Source organism: Lithobates pipiens, unplaced genomic scaffold, assembly GCF_037356315.1.
Source record: "Lithobates pipiens isolate NorthernLeopardFrog02 unplaced genomic scaffold, aLitPip1_a1.2 Scaffold_13, whole genome shotgun sequence".
In the NCBI taxonomy this organism is placed as follows: domain Eukaryota; kingdom Metazoa; phylum Chordata; class Amphibia; order Anura; family Ranidae; genus Lithobates; species Lithobates pipiens.
In genome coordinates, this window is record NW_027507718.1 from 296921329 (window position 1) to 296943284 (window position 21956).

Sequence of the window (21956 nt, forward strand, 5' to 3'; positions counted from 1 at the left end):
CTGACCTTCAGCACTTTTTTGGGTGATTTGGCAGTGCGTTGGTTGAATTGACAATTGTGCGTCCTTGTAACATGGCTCCTCCTAGTAAATTATCTTCATTTTATTAGCACAAATAGATGTTTTATTTGGTTGTCTTTGATCACCTCTGCTTTTTGATTTTTGGTGATTAACCACCAACAAAACCAAAATGCATTTTTCAAAATCTGCATTATTTTTCACTTTTCGCTCTAAGAAATATAGGCCCAAAAATATATCACCCTGATTTTTTTGGACATCATTTTATGCTGATACGTATTCTTAGTAAACAAATTTGTGCAAATGAATCGCAATAAGCGTTTATTGATTGTTTTGTGCAAAAGTTCTATCGTTTCGTAAATATGGTCTATTTTGCTGGCATTTGTAAAATCTTGCCTATTTTGAAAATAGTAATGGCGGTGCTAACCGTTTTTTTGTTTTTTCTTGTGACTGCCACATTATGGCGAACACATTGGCCAATACCCATACATTTTTGGGACCATTGTCATTAATACAGTGATCAATGCTGTAAAAAATTGTATTGATTACTGTAAAAATGTCACATGCAGTGAAGGTGTTATTAAGCACAAGGGGGCCGAGGAATGGTTTAAAGTGTGTTCTGGGTGAGTGTTTATTAACTGTCTGGGGGATGGGCTAGCAGTGGCCTGACCCTGATCACTGCTCCCGATGACAGGGAGCAGACGATCGGTGTCCTGTGACTAGGCAGAAGCGGGAAAGAAAGTTTGTGTTGTAATGTACAATGTTTAATGTGCAAAAGTACTTATTTTTGTTTTTTCTGCTTTGCCTCCCCAGTTTCCTTCATCGCCACAGGAATGGCAGACTGTGGCATCCCATTTTGCCACCCGTTGGGACTTTCCGAACTGCGGTGGTGCGATAGATGGGAAGCACGTCCACATTGTGCCACCACCCCATTCGGGGTCATACTATTATAACTACAAGGGGTTTCACAGTATTGTGTTAATGGCGGTGGTGTCGGCACAGTATGAATTTCTGTATGTGGACGTGGGGAAGAATGGCCGTATGTCTGATGGAGGAGTCTTCGCCCAGACGGAGTTCTACCGCCGTCTACAGACAGGTGGACTGGGATTGCCACCTGATTCCGAGAATGTTGAAGAACTCCCCTTCATGTTCAGCTGATGAGGCTTTCGCTCTGGACGACCACGTCATGAGGCCATTCCCCCAAAGAACCCTCACCCCGGAGAGGAGGGTTTTCAACTACCGGCTGGCCAGAGCGAGAAGAGTTGTGGAAAATGCGTTTGGAATAATGGCCAGCCGGTTCCGTGTTTTTCTGACTCCTATTAACCTAGCCGAATACAAACTGAACCATGTAGTACTTACGTGCTGCATTTTGCACAACTTTTTAAATAAAAACTCTACAAATTATTTGTCAACAATAGTGCCTGAGGCTGGACTTGTTCCTGAATCTCTGACAGGCCTTGATACTGGTCGTACTGGCTTGGCCCCCCAAAGTGCCCGTGAAGTTCGTCAAAGATATGTCACTTATTTTAACGGTAGGGGGGCCATTGCAATGCCACAGAATCTTTAATTTTTAAAACCAGTAAAATAATAAAAGAACATCAAATCTGAATTTTGTTTTCTTGCTTGCTTTTGGTTTGTGCTGTCTCCTATGTTATGTGTCTCCTATGTTATCCTAGTGCACTTGTAGTGCCAAGTGTATTTTCAATAATTAAATAAGGCCCATTGTCACTGGATACACAAAATCACTTTTCACAAACTGGTATTGAGCATTGAAAGAATACGCCACACATTGTTGATTGTTCAAAATTTTAATTTGGCCCCATTCACATGTGCCATTGAATATTTATATATTTTTTTTAGTTTTGGGTTAATTTAACTTTCTTTGAAAAACATTTTTTCTTTTCCTTTTTTTTAGAATTTAAAAAAAAAAAATTTTTGTAGTTTTTTTTTTTTTTTAATTTTTGTTTTCTTTTTCTTAAAAAAATATGAAAAATGTAACAACAATCAGCCACAATATTGATAATTTAGGAAGTAACAATCTTTTAAGTAAAACAAGGGAAATGAAGAACATGATCGATATTATGGAGAAACGGATTATATTCTCCCCAAAATATAGATCATGTTCTTCATTTCCTGCTGCATATTGTCAATCCGATTCTTCATGAGATCCAGGCTAGTTCGCATGGCATCTATTTCCCCATTCCAGCACATTATCTGGCCAATCAGCCTTTGTGTGCTGTCACTGGAAAACGGGGCCCTTTCCACAACCAGAACATCACCTACAATAGATGGTAAAAATTGGGTCAAAAAATATGCAGTCATACATGGATTTCAACAAGCTGGGGTGTCAGACACTCACCTGGTGGGGTGCCCATCTCCCCTACTTCCTCCACCTCTCCTTCCTCAACCTCTCCTTCCTCGACATCCTCGGGGGGGGGGGGCTCTGGTGCTTGGAAATGTGTCGCTTTCCACAACCAGAACATCACCTAAAATAGATGTAAAAACATGTGTTTTGAAATATGCAGGTATACATCGATTACCTGAAGCTGTGGTGTCAGACACTCACCTGGTGGGGTGCCCATCTCCTCTCCTTCCTCCACCTCTCCTTCCTCCACATGCACATCCACGGGGGGGGTGGGGCTAACCTCACATTCATGCTGGCAAGGGTGGCGGTCCCTGGGATCCTGCTTTGTGAGTCTTTTCTCCCCTATGAGAAATTAACAAACAAAAAGGTATACTTTAGCACACAGATATTTAAGGCCAGAACTAGGAAGATGAAACCTTGATTAGAAGTGTTGTACAATTGTCGGTTTATGAAGAGATGCAAAATGTGAAGACATGATAAATCAATTCACTTTGCCAAAAACTACAATAATTTGCTTTTTGGGCAGGGTTTCACACCTGCCCAATCCCCCCCCCCCCCCAAGTATAGCAAGGAACCCCGTGTGGTTTACCCTAATAAATGTTCTCTGGTGTCCCACACTTTTGCTCATGAGTGCAGATGTGTTTTTAGCCAGCTGCCAAGTGTCCTCTCCTTCAATTACACTGAATGTTCTTTTATAGTCATTGTATTTTGAAACACATCTAAACCACAATGTCCTAATCTTTTTTTGGTTCCGAAAAATTACACAGCAAAAAAATGAGGATTAAACCCTGTATCATAAACGAGGTTTGCCACGAACAACTTACGAGGGTTTGTTAATAACGATACGATTATTACTGTATCCAACATGAAAGCAGCAATTTTTTACATTGTACAAAGGTAAAGCATATGGATCAGTATGCAATAATCATAAAATAGGAACACACGACAAGTACTTACTTTTTTAAAGAACTTTCTTGATCCTTCTGTACTGATCCGGCTCCCTCAATTTAAGGTCGGACCACCGTTTCCTCAATTGGTCTTTTGACCGTCGTACCCCAAAACGATTGTGCAGGGTCTTAACTACTTTGGACATGATTCTGGCCTTGTGCAAGTTCGGATGGGTGTATGGTCCATGCTTGCCATCATAATCCTTACTTCGCAAGATTGCCACCATCTCCACCATCTCTTCAAATGCCATATTTGAGGCCTTAAATCTCCTCTTTCCGGATTGGGACGTTTGTGGCTCCGGGGATTCGTGACTACTGGAGTCGTTAATATCAAGCACCTGTTGTGTTTCCGCCATGTTTCTCCTACTGTGCACCGTAGAGAAAAGGGGGCGGGAAATATTCTTGGAAAAGAACGTCATGGGCGGGCAACGCAGGCGTAGTTCTACGCGTACGCACTGGATCTTACGCCAAAATGCACATGTCGTATGTTCTTTCGTACGTTATGTGCACAGAAAGGGGTGGGAAAACAAGAACTTGACTAAAAGAACGTCATGGGCGGGCAACGCAGGCGTAGTTCTACGCGTACGCACTGGATCTTACGCCAAAATGCACATGTCGTTCGTACGTTATGTGCGCAGAAAGGGGCGGGAAAACAAGAACTTGACTAAAAGAACGTCATGGGCGGGCAACGCAGGCGTAGTTCTACGCGTGCGCACTGTATATAACGACAAAATGCACATGTCGTATGTTCTTTTGCGAAAATAGGAACGGAAGTTGGGAGCAAGCAAAACGAAGGTAAGTTTAAACAAATTCCCCAAATAAGTGGCATATCCTGCTTAGAGATTGGGGTCTATATTGGGCTAAGATTAGGAGAGTCTGAGCTAACATTATTGTTTTTGGCTTGTGTATTGTCTTTCAGAAAAATGAATCAGAAATTTAAGGATCCTGAATTTTTGTGTCTATTTATAGACAAATACAAAGAGCTGACAAATCTGTGGCATTCCAAGCACATTGATTATTATAATAAACCAGTAAGGAGGGCAACACTGGAGAAATTTGTGACATTTGTGCAGACTTGGATCCCAGAGGCAGACATGGACTTTGTGGAAAAGAAAATTCAAATATTGCGAAATATGTACCGAAAGGAGAATAAGAAAATCGAGAAATCCAAAACATCAGGAGCAGCACCAGGTGATGTGTATGTACCCAGGCTGTGGTACTTTGACAAACTACGGTTTATTGGCGACCAGAGTAAAGCCAGGGAGTCGCTTTCAACTCTTCCCTCCACCCTTCCCTCCACCCTTCCCTGCAGCATTCCCTCCACCTCAGCAGAGGCTGATGAGCAAGCTGAGCCTTCCATCCTGGAAGAAGCGGATGCACCCAGCTGGAGCCAGGTATTTTGTTACAATAAATAGTGATATTCATAATATTAATGATGTTAACTAGATGTTATAATTTAAACGCTATTATTGATGTTAAAAAAACCTAAAAATTTTGACATATCAATTTACAGTAGTAGCCACAAATGTTTGTCACCAGCAGAAACAAGAAATAGTGGTGTCATAATGATACTCTTTTATATGTATTAACAGAATTTTGAAGTCAGGAGCTGAAAAATGTTTATGATTGATGAACAAAAAACTAAAACAATGTCCCTTTTTTATACACAGGATGAGCTCAGCCAGGAGGAAGGTGTGGAAAGTGGCAGGCAGGAGGAGGCTGGGCCCACTGTCAGCCAGGAGGTGGCCGGGCCCACTGTCAGCCAGGAGGTGGCCGGGCCTAGTAGAAGACTGACACAATCACAGGTGCCTCCCCTCCGTCTTCCAGCAAAAAGGCCAAAGAAAATGACAGTAACACAGGAGGAATCCCTGCGCCTCATTCGAGAGGCTACTAATGTGTTAAAGAGCCCCCCTGAAGCTGAAGAGGCCTATGGCTGCTACATTGCCAGCCGTCTGCAGCAATTGGAGATGGGCCAACGCCTCCAGTGTGAGAGACTAATTTTCTTGGCCTTGCAGAAGGGGCTGAGTGGCGAATTAACTGCCACCAGCGATATTGTGGAGCAAGTTCCTCCTGTTCCTCCTCCTCCTCCTCCTCCTGCCACAAGTACACCACCGGAGACACAGCCTCCCAGGAAGGCTACAGGGAAGTCTGCAGGGAAGGGTGCAGTGAAGGGTGGAGCGAAGAGAAGAAAGTGATGACCTGGCTTCACTCTGGTCTGACCAAAGATGCAGCCTGTTGTACCACAGCCTGGGGACATATATACCATCTGCTGCTGCTCTTGATGTCTGGGATTCTGGGACCATATTGTATTTCGGAATATTTGAATTTTCTTTTCCACAGAGTTTAATGTTTGCCCTGGGGCCAAAAGGCTATACAAATGTCACAAGTTTCTCCAGTGTTGCCTTCATTTTTTTTTGTTGAACCAGAATAAATGGATATTTTTTTTTGAAAATATAATTGCCTATGTGTTTTTTGGTCAAATACATTTCTAAAAGACAATGTGAAATTAACAAGGGACACCAACCTCCTTGAGGTTACAAAAAAAAAAAAAATGTTATTGTGGTAACTTGTCACCAGAATAAAAATAAAAAGGTTATTGTGGTAATGAAAAACACAAAAAAAAATAAAGGTTTTCGGTGTTAACTTGACAGAATAATTAAATATGGAGATCCCAAGAAAAAAATTGGTAAAGAATTATACGAAAAATATGGAGGAAAACCCCCCCCCCCCAAAAAAAAAAAAAAAACATTATTAATGAGATGGGGCTTTAAAATAAAAACAAGATCATTCATGAGATGAGGAGAAATAAGACAGAAATGTGTTTTGTGAGAACTCTGTGAGTGAATATGAGCAGCAAAGCAACTTCGTTCTTCTAGCATTATAAATAAAGACTTCGTTCTTCTAGCATTATAAAGAAGATGGGCTACATTTAAACGAGCACAGAATTTGCAGCATGACGAATGTGCTACTTCCAATACGAACTGGAGTTTTACAAGACCGAGCACTTCCGTCTCGTACTTGCTTCAGAGCATGCGTCGTTTTAGGTCTGTCGGAACAGCATACAGACGAGCGGACTTCTACATCGGAACTGGGTCCGACGGAGTTCCGTCTGAAAAATTTGAAGCATGTTCCATATTCTAAAGTCCGTCAGACTTTGGTGAATCAAAAGTCCGTTGCAGCCCACACACGATCGAATAGTCTGACGGACTCAGTCCGTCGGACTTTGGATGTTGAAAAGTCCGCTCGTGTGTACGCGGCATTAGAGGCAGAGAATGTCTATGTAAAGGACCCAACCCCAGTAAATCAAAAAATTTGGTTAAATAAACAACAAGGTTATAAAATAGCGATTATAAAAAAAGAAGAGAGTAAACGAATATTTTTGAAACAGCGTTATTTTGGAGAAGGGGAGGGAGTGGGTAGATTGTTCGCACAGCTGGTTAAAACAAATTCTCCCCCCTCAGTCATTTCAAGTATTAGAACCTCAAACGGGGTACCATCCTGTAAGGGAGAGGAGATAGTAGAAACATTTGGAAATTACTATAGGGATCTGTACCGGTCACAAGGAATAGGGGAGGAAGGTGTAATGGATAGTTTCCTGGAAAGTTTGGAAATGGTGACTCTTACTCGGGAGGAACGGGAAGCCTTAGACGCCCCGATAACAATTAATGAGTTACAACAGGCAGCGGCTGGGATGCCTAATCAGAAGGCCCCAGGCCTGGATGGGCTCCCGGTAGAAATATATAAATATTATGGAGAACTGCTGCTCCCTGAGTTGTATAAGACATTAATAGACACAGCGGAGGGGAGACAACTACCTGCATCAATGACAGAGGCAACTATTATAGTGATCCCCAAAGCGGATAAGGACCCGCTGGAAGTAGCCTCGTACAGGCCAATATCGCTATTGAATTCGGATGAAAAAATCTTAGCTAAAGTACTTTCAAATAGGTTGAATCAACTCATAACAAAGTTAGTACACCCAGATCAAACGGGGTTTATCCTGGGAAGGTCCACTAGTATGAATATCAGAAGGACTTTTTTAAATATGCAGATCCCAGCAGAGAACACGGGGGCGAGGGCTATAATGTCTTTGGATGTAACAAAGGCTTTTGACAGCCTAGAGTGGAAATATCTTTGGCGGGTGTTGGAGAAAGTAGGAATGGGCCCCGCCTTTATTGGCTGGATTAAAAAGATGTATAACGCCCCTAGCGCCAGGGTAAGGGCCAATGGTAGATACTCAAAAAAGATCGAATTGAGCAGAGGGACAAGGCAAGGTTGCCCCCTGTCCCCTCTGCTCTTCGCGTTGGCCATGGAGCCATTAGCAATAGCTATTAGGGCCAACCCCCCGGGATTAGGGGATTTCAAAGAAGTGGAGAGAGACAGGAAAAGATTGCTTTATACGCGGATGACGTGCTACTGTTTCTGGGAGATACCGGACCATCCCTGGCGCAGGCAGTTACCTTAGTAGATGGTTTCGGAAATTTTTCAGGGCTGGCTATCAATTGGGGGAAGTCCGAGCTGCTCCGGGTCGACCCCCTGGATGCTGCAGTTGCGCTGCCGGGGTTACGTGTGAGAGAGGTAGATGCGCTGAAGTACCTTGGTATATATTTGACAGTGAACCCCGATCAATATATTAATAAAAATTTAACTCCACTTCTGAATAAATTTAAGCGCAAGTGCGACGTCTGGAGTAAACTTCCGCTTTCAGTAATGGGCCGCTGCAGCCTGATTAAGATGATCTGGTTGCCACAGCTGTTATATGTTTTACATAATGCGCTGGCATGGATATGTAAAAAATGGTTTAAGAAACTGGAGACCCTCTTCCGGGAGCTTATTAGGAGGAAAAGCACGGCCCAGATACGACTCCAGACGCTGCAGCTGCCAACAGATAGAGGAGGCCTGGCGATGCCACACCCTAGGAATTACTACCTGGCGGCGCAGATGCAGCACCTGGCGGGTTGTGACTCGGAGCAGGGAAGAAATTTAAAAGGGGGGGTTAGAATGATAGGAGCCCCACATGAGCTTATAGCGGAGGTCCTGGAGGCAGATTCCTTTCAGTACAATAACTCGGTAACTAAAATGTTAGGTAAGATTTGGAAAGCGGTGAAATTAAAAATGGGCTATTCAGGGCTGCCAGAATTTACACCTCTTTGGGACAACAAAAATTTACCGGAAATATTTATAATAGGCAAGATTAAATCATGGGAAAGGAATGGTATAAGGGGTAAGGTGGGTAAAGGATAAATAATATAAGTAGGCTGTCGACGTGTAGCTGTATTTTAGGAAGGTTTGTAATTTTTGATGGAAAAATTAATAAAGAATAGTGAAAATAAGAATTATAAACCACGATGATGAGGTACCATGCTGAGATATAAATGAGCTGCAAGGTGATTGAGTCTCTAGCATAGGATTTCTGACGTGGAAAAAAAATAAATAAAAAAAATAAAATTGTTATAAATATGAATCTGTGTGTGAAAAAGGGATATGTGATGTCTACCAATAGTAACAAATGGGGGCGCGGCATGTCCGTAAACAGGGATCAAAGAGCGTAAAAGTTATTATGGTCCATACGGAAAAATGTTACGTACAAGTGATTGTACTCTAAAATACACATACGCACACACATGGGTGGTGTGTGCGTAGAGATGGTCATGTACTCACATTGCATGGTAGTAGGCTAAATATACTTATACAGAAAAAGGCAAAACAATCATATGCAAAAATGATGGTGAGAGTCTTACGGCATGATAATCAATGCTAGAAGTACCGTGTCCATTTTGGAAAACGATGTAATCGCTATCAATATCAATATAGCTTATGTGTACAGCATACTAAAAGTAACAGTTTCATGGGATGGTACTTACTATGTGAAGGATACCGAATGGTACTTACTATGCAAAGGATACCAAATGTGGAAAATGGACCATAAGGGTCCGCTGTGAAAGAAAACTAGCGATGAAAATGTTGTGAGTAATTCCATCAGGAGAAATACAGACTATAGTTACAGGAGGGTATGAACCTCAATTTCTTAATTTTAACACTCCAGGTGCCAAAGTCCCCAAGGAATAGATCCAATAGGATTCCTGTTGGCAAAGGCGTCTCAACTGTTCAGTTGTAGGTAATGTCCCAGTGATAGATTCCAGAACTCAAACTTTCAGGCCCACCGTAGATTTTTTTGTGTTGACAAAAAAAATGCTTGGGGACATTGTGATGGTCTAGTCCTTTTTCAATAAAAAGCCTATGTTCTCCAAAACGTGCTCTAAGAGGCCTGATGGTCCTTCTTGCGTATAGGAGCCCACAAGGGCACGTGAGACAATAGATAACGTAATCAGTAGAACAATCGTAGAATTCTTTAAACGTATATGTTTTACCTTTTGGTGGATCATGGTGTGCTGGTGCCTGTTGTCCCACAGGCAGCTTGGCACATAAATAACTCCTCACCAGCAGTACCTCCATAGGCTTGTAGAAGAAGCTGTAGACTCTGAGCGTGTAGCCTGTTTGTTCTCTCCAAGAATTTCCTCCCTTGTTGCTTCCCCTGGTTCCTCTTCCTGTGACATCATTGCCTGTGTTCCACCTGCGTTCCACATCGGACCTGGCTGTCTTCCTGGTGGCTGCAGGAAAAGACTGCACATCTTGTCTCCCATGACCACCTCCTCGTGGATTAGGATGGACCAGTGACTGGACTCTGCACCTTGTGCCAACAGCACAGATGGGCCAGATTTTATTCACCTTTCTGTAAGTGCATTAATTGCTGTGCCATTAAAATCCTGCTTAACTTATTGCATTTAGGTGGCACTTTCTTTTTGTTCCCTTGTCTTCCTATTATAGAGCTGGTTTCTCTCTAAGGATATCTGCCGCCCACCATCATTTCCTTTTAGGATCTGCCATCGTTTAGATTATCATATGGACTAATATACTGTGACTGTTGCATGTATAGAGGTACACATATCTCTGTGCTTACAGTCTTTCTTTTTGTATATTGTCACCTGGGTTCGGCTGTGCTGGGGGGGGGCGGTCTCTCCGCTCGACAGAGCTCGAGCAGAGGAGCCGTCTCAGCTCACCCCGGATCAGTTGTGCTCGGGCGGAAGGAGGGCGGTCTTGGCTAGGCACAGGCGGGGTGCACGGTCACAGTGATGTAATGGTAATCGGCAAAAGAATTAGAAGAAGAAGGATGATGATCATGTTACAAAAGATGCTGTAACTTATCTTAGTTGTCATGCTTCAGTGCTTAAGCTGTTCCCCACTCTGATTACAGTGAATGAATGGCTGGAGACTTTTCTATTCCCTATGATGACCATGGGCAGTCATGCCTGCAGTCTCTGACCATCTCTTGTATCATGTCCACAGTCTCTGACTAGCTCCTGTATCATGTCCGCAGTCTCTAAACATCTCCTGTATCATGCCTGTAGTCTCTAACCATCTTCTGTATCATGACTGCAGTCCCTGACCATATCCTGTATAATGTGCACAGTCTCTGACCATCTCCTGTATCATGTCCGCAGTCTCTGATCATGTTTTCAGTTTCTGATCATCTCCTGTATCATGTCTACAGTCTCTGACCATCTCCTGTATCATGTCTGCAGTCTCTGACCAACTCCTGTGGTATGTCTGCAGTCTCTGTGCATCTGCTGAGGTTGAGCTGTAATAGGAAGAGGTGGCGTTTACAGATGAAGGGGTGGATCTTAAACAGGATGGGGTGGGGCAAATTTAGATGAGGGGCGTCAAATTTTACTCTTGTCTAGGGCAGCACAAAACCAAAATACACCACTGACATACAGTATAGACTTTGCACAAGGACACTTCACTGGTTTAATGCACGTGGGGAAGTCGAAACCACAGATCAGGATCATGAGCTGTTTGAATTCATAATTTATTGTGTATGTTGTGGAATGCAATATTTAATGAATTAACAAATGCATTGTATATATGCACCTTGCAATATTGCACCTAGCACTTTATTTATACATCACGGTTTTCACAGAATACAACTTAATTATAATGAATATGTGATTTTTTCGATTCACTATGTAGTTAATTTTATTTATACTCGTTAATTAAAAGAAATAGCGCACCAATACATGATTACACATATTTTATATTTCAAAGTATTCAAGGAGATTTTTTTTGGTGCAGCAGTTAAATTTTTTGGGGGTTTTATTACACTTTTTGGGCCAAGCGCAACCTTATAAAATTTTTGCCAGTATACAGTGTATACTTTCATGGCAAAGAAAACACATATATCCACAATGTAGATTAAGTTTTATTCTTATTGTAACCTGTTTGATAAAACATCTGACACAGAGTTGTGATTCCCTAGCCTTTTTTTTTGTGGACACTTCATAACCCAGAGTGTCACTGCCTCTAGCAATTTTTTTGTCTGATGTCTAAAGCATCAACATTTTCAGGTATTTCCGCTTTTTTAATTATTTATTTTATGTAATTATACCCTAAAATAAATGTAGCAGCCATAACCCTTTGCAGGGCAGCCTTAACTTTTGGGCTTACCGGTTACCTCCGCTTGGCTTGCTCTTTCACGTCTAGGGGTTCCCAGGGTTGGTACCCAATAACTTTGGACGCTGACACCAATAAAGTCCTTTTGAAAGGTTTTTATTTGCAGGGGTAACATCCAACAACACAGTCTCGTATGGGAACAGAAGGCAAGGGTGAAAGAACTCAGGTACCTTGAACTGCAGATATAACAAAGTCTCTAATACCACCCAAAGATTAGCCACTCGCAGCTGGGCACTTCAAGGCTGAACAAATCTCTAGCCAGAGATTATGGCAATCAGCGCTTTGACTCAGAACTTGTGAAATCTCTGACCTTGAACAAGTTGTAACTGAAAGTGAACAGGAACCTTTTTCCTCAGTACCTGGAAAGTTCTCGGTCTCCTTGACAGTACTGGAAAAAGCGTGGATTCGTCAATGTCCTTCACAACTCAGTAACCAGACACTTCTCAGGATGCCAGCTTGTCGGCCCACCTCCGAAGAGTCCTCCCCCTGGTCACTTGCATTAGCTGCAGTGCCCCTCTAAGCCGAGAGCAAACCCGAACACCTTGAATCCTCCCTCAGTTACTGCGCCTCGGACCAGCCAGTTCCCGAGACTCGGGAACAGACGGATCCTTACTCCAGATCAGGCGGGTCTATTGGGGTTAACCAACTGAAGCATGTTGCGGAGCATCGAACGCTCCCATGACCGGGACCCCTCGCGGGGCTACCCCGGTCCAGAATCAGGAACAGACCGCTAGGGCCTCACGAACTAACTTCCCGTAACATGTGACCTCAACATCTTAAGTACCCCTCCCCAGACTCCTCAGCAGGGCCCGGCACACCCACTGATTGGCTCCGAGGAAGCTGCTACCCAAAACGTCCAACCAGGCCTGGTTATGGCCTCACCTCACTGTACACATGACCAGGCAGAACTCTAAAGCCGCGTACACATGGGCGGATTGTATGGCCTACTTAGTCCGTCATACAATCCGACGGACAGTCCGTCATACTTTAGAATGAACGGACTTGACCACACACGGATGCACAAACAGTCCGTCGAAAGCTTGCGCGATGACGTGTACAGCACGTACGACGGGACTAGAAATAGGAAGTCCAATACACAGCAATGCAACCTTTCGCCGTGTAAATCCTTTCTGAGCATGCGCCATTCTTAGTCCGTCTAACTAGCCTACTGACGAGCGGATTGTCCGCTGAAACCAAAGTATGACGGACAGTATTACGGAAATTTCGAAATACTTAGTACGCCAGACTGCACGCTGAAAAAGTCCGCTGAAGCCCACACACGAGCGGACTGTCCGCTGAAATGTGTTTCGACGGACTAAGTAGGCCATACAGTCCGCCCGTGTGTACGCGGCTTAACACAGTCCAGCCAAACTGATGTCAAAGTTAACCTACATAATTAACCCCCAGAACCCCATTACCGTTCTGAGGCAAAAACTAAATTGAATGTCCAAAGTGTCACCGCTACACAAATAAACCATTTCAAGGAGTATTTAAATTCTTGAAATATAAAAATATGATGTGGTAACTCAATGGGGTTGATTTACTATAAAAGTAAAGGCTGTTCACTTAGAATACCAAATCACATACAAGAGAAATTGAAAAATAAATTTTTTTTCACTAGTCTATGCTTGGATTTGCAATGTCAAAACAGATTCACTCTTTTACTAACATTCACTTTGCAAAGTGAATAACCTTTACTACTTTAGTAAATCAACCCCACTGTCTGTGTAAGAGTTAAAGGGATTGTAAAGTGAATTTTTTTTTTTTTAAATAACAAACATGTTATACTTACCTCCACTGTGCAGCTCGTTTTGCACAGAGTGGCCCCGAACCTGCTCTTCTGGGGTCCCTCGGCGTAGAATGCATTAAGGTGAAAAAACATTTACCTTTACAACCCCTTTAATCTTGTGTCCTGCCAACTATGTGACTTTTTTATTCATTTCCAATAATTTTTATTTTTTACATGTAATACAATTACAAATGCTCATTTGAACATGGCAATGGCTATGACCATAACAGAGCAAATGTATTCTTGCCAATAAAAAACTGATGTTCAACATTATAGAATACACATTAAGTACATCTACAATACAGCGAACAGATCGGGTAAACGAATCCCGGAGTACGTCATCTTGCACAGATCACTGGTTCAAGGGCCCTATAAATTTCAGTGAAGGCAAAGACGTATATCCCTGCAAAGGTAAAGGAACAAAAAGGAGGAAGGAGAAAGGAAAGTAAGGAAGGAGAGAGGAAAAGTGAAGTGACTGTGCATCCACACCACACTGTCAAAGATGTTAAAAACAAATCCCAAGAGGGCACTAAGCATTACCCAAAAGAAAGATATTTGATCCATGGGTTTCAAGTTTTTTCCAACACTGTCATTTTACCTTTCAAGTCCAAGTCAAACAGGACTATAGAAGACTTAACTATAGTAATTATTGCGGCTATGAATACAAATGCAATTAGTTGTCTCGTGTGCCTAGAAGTTTTTTTGAGAGTCGTCCCTGCCAAAATATATATGAATTTATAAACCCTTATGCAAAATCTTTGCACTTTCTAACATGTCCACCAGATATGAAGGAACGAGCCTTCTTGTCCACATAATGGCGAGGCTTCAGGGACATGAGTGGCCAATCTTTATGGGACCATGTATCACCAAAGTAAAACTTTATAATTGGACTCTGTTATGGAGGTGTTAATAAATGACCCGCTAGCTTATACTATATGTCCAGTTTGAAATCATGTTCCCACCTGAGCTTATATGGCTGTTTGGATGACCAGATAGCAGTAATATGACCAGAGTGTTTATCATATGATCTGTGCAGAGCTTTAAAAGCTGTGTAGATAAAAATGTCACCTATAAGCCTGGTACACACTAATCGTTTTTTTTTCATTAAACCGAGCGGGTTGAACAGAAAAAAACTGACAGCTCAGTTCGGAGCTGCTGTACTAATGATCTGACTGGCTGAGCTGTTGTGTTCTGACAGAGGGGCAGCCACTCAGCCAGAACACTCCGATCAGCGCTCTCAGCCATTGGCTAAGAGCGCTGATCGGGAGCCGGTAATCTGCTGGTTTCCCAGCATGCTCTTCCAACAGAAACCAGCCAAGCGACCGGCTGTCGAACCAGCTGACATACACACGGGCCAAATGTTGGACGGTTATTATTGAACCAGCCGATGTTTCCTAACATTTAGCCCGTGTGTACTAGACATTACTTTGCAACGAGTGGACAAAATGGGTCAGCTGCATATAACAATTCCAGTGTCTGGAAATTGATGATTATGTGACTTTTGAAAAATGTCTGACCTAGTTGATGATGCAAATCTACTTAAATTATTTTTCAGGCCAAATGACCCAAAGCCACCAAATTTCAGTGAGAAGCTGTATAATTGTGGGTTGTATCTGCTTCATATATTAATTGGTATTCAAGCGTTTCAGTCTTGCTAGCTCTCACATCAGTGCACAGTATGCAATGCTTTCATACTACTGTTTGAACCATCATTAGGGCTGGGTTCAATTGGATGTGGATAAAACTGCATCCAATTCGCATAGCAGGAGATTGTGACCATCTCTCTATGGAGCCAGTTCACACATCTCAGCAGCAGCTCCGGTATGAATTGCACAGGAGCCCTGTGTGTCTTTTGGTCCGTTTTAGGTCAGAATTTTAGCCCAAAATTCAGGTTGAAATCAGACCTGAAAAAGTGAATGGAGGCGCACTGGACTCCTGCTGTGAGCCCCTGCATCCAGTGTAAACACCCAGCCTATATGAAATATAAGTCGCTTGTTTGTTAGGATATTAAAACTGGAGCACTCAGAATGCAGCTTTGCATGACGGCCAATCAGCTTCTAATTTCAGCTTGTTCAATTAAGCTTTTGGAAATAAAACCTGGAAGCTGATTGTTTTTTTTATAAGCTGCACCAGATTTAGCATTCTTCAGTTTTAGTAAATGAACCCCATGACATTGTGTTAAATGCCTTCTGTTTTTGAAAAGAAAAGCTGCATTTTACAGTATTTTAATTTGGTTATTTGAGTTATTTTGTGTTCCCACCCCCATCTCTGTACCCATCATAGTTTTACCATTTTCCATACAGATCAATGCATAATGATTATTAAATAAAAACATTAAAGTTGAAAAAGATGAGCAGCAATAAACAGTTCTTTTTATTGATGAAAAGAAAATAGCATACATGTTTTAGATGAACTACAATATCTCTATTATATACAGCAATGAATATGTGTTTGTTGCAGTTGTGGGGACAGATGGATTGTTAACTTTTACTTTGTATTGCAGGTGATATTTCAGTAACTTGCATCAGTGTGGCCTTTCATATTTTAAGGAACATCTAGGCTCTCTTGAAAATTCTCTTGGCTTCAGTTCCTTCATAACTGTATGTCTGAAAAAGACAAAGCAAAAAAAAAAAAAATTATGGTTATTGAACTGTTACAAAGTGTTGGTGTGTGGGCACACTAATGTTAGCACCAACTTTAAAAGAGAACCTTTAATCCCCTTTACCAACCGCTCTGTGTCTGCAACTCATCTCTGTTAATCTCTCCACTGGCTTCCGCTCACCCAACAAATAAAATTAAAAATACTAACAAGTATTTACAAAGCCATTCACAACTCTGCCCCCAGCTACATCACTGACCTAGTCTCAAAATACCAACCTAATTGTTCTCTTCTTTCTTCTTAAGACCTCCTGCTCTCTAGCATCCTCATCACCTCCTCCCATGCTCACCTCCAGGACTTTTCCAGAGCCTCTCCAATACTATGGAACTCCTTACCCCAATCTGTCCAATTATCTCCTACTCTATTAGCTTTTGGACGATCCCTGAAAACCCTCCTCTTCCGAGAAGCCTATCCTACCCACACCTAACAACTGTATTTTAATTTTCTCCATCTGATCATCCCCCACAGCTATTACCTTTTGTTCCACTTGACCCTCCCTTCTAGATTGTAAGCTCTAATGAGCAGGGCCTTCTGATCCCTTCTGTATTGAATTGTATTGTAACTGTACTGTCTGCCCCCAGGTTGTAAAGCGCTGCACAAACGGTTGGCACTATATAAATCCTGAATAATAATAATAATAATAAAAAAGGCAAAAAAACTTTTCTTTCAGAGTAAGGGGAGGTTATGATCCCTGTCAGTTTTTTTGCTATCTGTGGCAGTGTATCCAAAACGGAAAGTAAGAGAAAGTTATTCCAAAGTGAACGAATCCCTAGTTATCACCAAGGTCATCAGAACTGGTGTCCCCATTGGAAGATTTCCCATCTACGTGACAATCCAAAGTTTAGTATTTTCTTTTAACTTTAAAGTAAGGAGTCACAGAAGAAAATTTACTCTGGAGGTCTTCTTTGCTGCTACACTGCCAGCATCTATATTTAATGATTCTGTATTGAACACAAAAGGGGTTTATTTACTAAAGGTAAATAGGCTGTTCACTTAGAAGGAAACTTTCCCCAAAGTTCAATGATGGTGATGCAATTTTACTTTGTGAGGAAAACCTAACCATTATTGCTTGCACATAATTGGTTAATGGAAGTCAGCAAAGCTTTACAGCATTCACTAAGCTCTGGGGAAAATTCCCTTGCAAAAGTTCAACTTTCTGCTAAAATAAACTATTTGCCCCTAGTAAATCTACCCCAATGTCTTTATTTTTTGTAGTCACTCAAAATAAATTAAATTTCTGGTAGGTATGGTGTAAACATGCTTACATAGAATAAATCATATATTTGCAGTCCCAGTGTGAGTACCCAAGTCCCTCTGCATAAATGGCTACTGTTTTAGAGTTTGAAGAATGGGTAATAAAAAGCAGAGCTCAACAGACAACCTTGAATCTACTGGTTTGTGACAGGTAAGCTGTGCGAGAAAGTGTAATTGTAAGCTCAGGCTTCCTCAAGCACCCTACATCAAAAACAGCCATTGATTATAAAATGTACTCCCACTATACCATGCAATCACAATGTATATATAATTATCAGCAATTTGAAACTGCTGAGAGAACCTAAATGTGTTCTCACATAAAAAGTATATAAAATAAAAGTAAAATAGTGCCACCCTAGTTACATAAGTATACACTCAAAGTAAAGCCAACCAAAATTGTAAATTATAAATATGACTTGTGTTTGTTTCCCAATCTTTAAATCTCACAGTTATCTCTACATAATATTTAGATCAACACATTCAATAAAGATGAAAATCCAAATTTGTACCGCATCCTTCAATATGCACCAAGAAATTTTCTTCCAATGGGGAAGTTTACTAAAACTGGTTCACGCATAATGTGGCGCAGCTGTGCATAGTAACCTATCACCTTGCAGGTTTTCTTGTCAAAGCTTAATTGAACAAACTGAAGTTAGAATCTGATTGGTATTAGTATCTGATTAGTATGCACAGCTGTACCAGATTCTGTGTGCATCAGTTTTAGCAAATCTCCAGCAAAGTGTCGCAATTATATTTCTCAGTCAGTGTATTTATTATGTCTATGTCCATTTCCAAGTGCACTATATTTATATCTTCAGTGACAGGCGAGCTTCAAACTTTTATTCTTGTTATTTTTATACAAAACTGACTATTGTGTCCTCACTCTTCTTTAGCAGTTCAGGCAGCCCCAAAAAACTTTACATTATTACCAGCCCCAGAAACACGGTAAAGTCAGGCTTTCTTGACGATTTGAGAACAGTTTAGGACTATAAACATATGGTATGGGCTCAGCAGAATACAGTGACATCATTCCCATGCAAATACATCATACAAAATTCAAATAAAAAGACATATAGTACCTGTACAAGTTCATCCCCAGCGATCACTCTCCATGTCTTCAGCTCTTTTCCATTGTCCTTTCTTTGAAATGTTCCTACAAGTTTATCTCCCTCTGAATTCCAGGAGCCCTAGAAATTTAAAAGGAAATACAAAAAAAAAAAAATTCACTTCATTGTTAAAATATAACACATGACAATTTGTGTGTTTTTTTTTTAAATTTGTAAATGGATCTTTCTGGAATTGTGAGAAATTTTGTAAGCGCTGTAATAACTCAATCCAGCCAATCAAAACTTCCCTGACTGATGAATAGTGATGAACTAAGATTTGGCCCGAGCCTTAGCTCTCTACTCTTGGTAAAATCTTATTGTGTGCAGGACCGTTTTTTAAGGCAGGGCAAAAGGGGCAGCTGTCCTAGGCCCTGTCATTGTTGTGGGGCCCAAAGCAGCTGCCTCATACTTGCCAATTATCCTGGTTTAAATTCCCTAGTCCCTTGAGGTTTTAGTCCTGTGCTGTGTCCCAATATCTCAGTGTGAAGTGCTGCTACTAATGCTGCCCAGCTCTGCCCTATTGTTTTGTAAAGATGACTCACCTGTAGACCCTGTGTTTACATGTGAATTACCGGCATTCATATGTAAATATCTGCGCCATTCATATGTAAATAGGGGTGACCGGCGGCATTGATAGGTATATATCATCCACAGTAATCTCTAACAACCAATTAACAAGCAGGAATCATGTGCTGTAGCAACTAATCAGTGAGCTGTAATGTGTGCTGTAATCTCTTGCAACCAGTCAGTGAGCGGTAATGATACACTGTAACCTCTGACAACCAATCGCAATAACTGCCTGACTTGATTCAGTAAACTGATTTTGAGTTTAGCTGTTTAGTGTATGTCTCCGAGCAGGTGGAGAGCAAAACTGCATGGGGGGGGGGGCAAGAAAAGTTTTGCCCAGGGTCCAATCAATATTAAAGACAGCCCTGATTGTGTGCTGTAGCTTCTTGTTTATTATTGCTCTTTGTACAGCCTTATCAAATAAAGCAGGGAACTTAGATATGGTGTACACCTGGCAACGTGGGTGTTTCTATTTTAAAGGCTGTTACGTTGAACATATATCATTCAGGCCTAGGGATGTCATGAGTGACTTTTTTTATTGCTGTTAGTTAAACATTAGTTCAGACTATGCTGTTTTACTTTGAGCTGTTCAACAATGTGGTAGAAACATGTTCAGTCATCATTTTACTTAATACACTAGCATTATGTATTGCAAGAAATAGGAATTTGTTTTGGGCATGCAATCTCAACTCTTATCTTCTAAGAAAACAGGCAATTAATGTCAAGATTTACAAGCTGATAGCGCAATGGACACAAAACTGGATTAGAGCCATAAACATACTTTCCCCTGTCTGTGTTAGCCCTTGTACACACGGTCGGAGATTTCGATAACCAAATCCGTCGGATTTTGTCCGAAACTGTTGTATACACACGGTCGGACGAAGTTGTCGGGAAATCCGATCGTTCAGAACGTGATGACGTTATTTAGTTACGACGGGACTATGTTCACGCTAGTAGCCAATAGCTTTGATGTAGGAATTTGATATGAGCATGCGTGGCACTTTGTCTGATCGGAATTCTCTACACATGATCGGAGTATGTCTGATCGGAGCATTTTGTTGGAAAATATTTCCGGCAAGTTGGAAAATTTGGTCCGACAGATATTCCGACGGAAATAGTCCGATGCAGACCACACACACAGTCGGAATATCCGACAAAACGCTCCAATCGGACACATTCTGTCGGAATCTCCGATCGTGTGTACAAGGGCTTAGTCTTTTACATGGTTGTGCAAGCCCATAGAATTCTAGACATACACTTGTCATTATGTTTGAGCATCAACAGTTCTAAAAGTACATTCAGTTTGTTCAGTTTAATAAACTGCAGTTAACGAGCATTTAGGTATTCAGAAGTCTGTAGCACTGGTTCCAGAGATTGTCCTCCAAAATGAGATTTCCTTAGGTTTAAACATGGCCAAATTTCACCCAGTTCTTGATAAACAAAAATTAGTGGCCCAATCTACTCCCTCCCACCTCACACTTTTTTCAATTTGGAAATCAAAGAAGCCAGGCAGAAATATGTCAGCCATACAACAGGCGCATCCACTTAGATACAGCCGCTGTTTGGATATTCTGAGTGCCATGGGTGCCAGCTGTCAGAATACAAAGTGGACAGAAAAGATTCATCCACCTGTGCTGTTTAGCTTGAATGGAGGAATATGTTACAATTCTTTTGTTTATCCTGCAGGCTGAATTAAAGAAATCTATAGGTGTATGGCCAGCATAAGGGTTTTATTGCTCCCTTATCTCTACAGTAAAGGTACAAATATTTTGCTGCAAGTACATAAGTAAACTCACAAAATCACTGTGTTTTTAGAGAGAGACCTCACAAATGTAAGGGCTGGAGAGCTGACTAGCGTCTTCTGTATTCTATAGTTAAAACGTGTCACTTTACAGTGGATATTTAATTTCAACTTACAGAGAGTTCTGTTCCATCTGCAAGAGCATACTCAAACTGGACTCCAAGGGTGAAATTGATTTCAATGCTTCTGAAGGTGCTGGATTCCTTTACATTAAAATTGTTCCCATCCTGTTGGATTATGATCTTCAGGTTATCATGTGCAGCCAGTTTACGTTTCATTACATTCACACCTACAAGAGACAATGGACAGGGTCTGTTAAAAGAGTAGACAATGGTGAAATGTGGGATTTGTTATAACAAGAGAATACTGTACTAAAAAGCATACCGTAATATTCAACTAAATATACTTTAAAAGGACAGTTTACTTCTCTCGAAAAGACGATAGATTCATGTTACATCTTTTTTTAGTTCAAGTTACCCACATATGGTTTTGAAGTAAAAAACAAAGATAAATCAGTGACACAAATGCAAGAAAACATTACCCATAACTTCCATAAATTTTTCATAGTTTTCACTTCTATCAGCTTTCCATGTTCCGTTGAATGTCATGATGCTGGCTGTAGGGAGAGATCTAGTAGACACAAAATGTTGAACCTGAGATACCTCTCTGTCTGTTCACATCCAATTTATTTTCTTCTGTTATCTAGAAACAGATCTCCATGTGATGTGGCTGGCTAAAGTCTGTTCTAAGGCTAAGGTGTTAATGTATTTCTCCTCCTCTAAAGTGACTCACCCTGTTAGATTTAAACCTTGTCCTCCTTCCTATGTACAATTGCTCACTTGAAGAAAAAAATGCATTAACTGTAGAAGACATTACATAAGTGCTTTCTTGGTGGGACTGGAAAAACAGCAATTCGCCTTTCAGTAAGCCTGATTTTTTTCA

The 21956-nt window shown here is 41.3% G+C and overlaps 1 protein-coding gene across 1 annotated transcript; it reads right to left on the reverse strand.

The window, feature by feature from the left end:
• Nucleotides 1–15977: 15977 nt before the first annotated feature.
• On the reverse strand, nucleotides 15978–21718 carry FABP2 (fatty acid binding protein 2). Its single transcript, XM_077476823.1, has 4 exons — nucleotides 21556–21718; nucleotides 21131–21303; nucleotides 18620–18727; nucleotides 15978–16233 (listed from the first exon to the last, which is right to left on the reverse strand). Exons 1-4 carry the CDS (start codon nucleotides 21620–21622, stop codon nucleotides 16183–16185), a joined length of 399 nt encoding a protein of 132 aa, XP_077332949.1. The 5' UTR covers nucleotides 21623–21718; the 3' UTR covers nucleotides 15978–16182.
• Nucleotides 21719–21956: the final 238 nt, after the last annotated feature.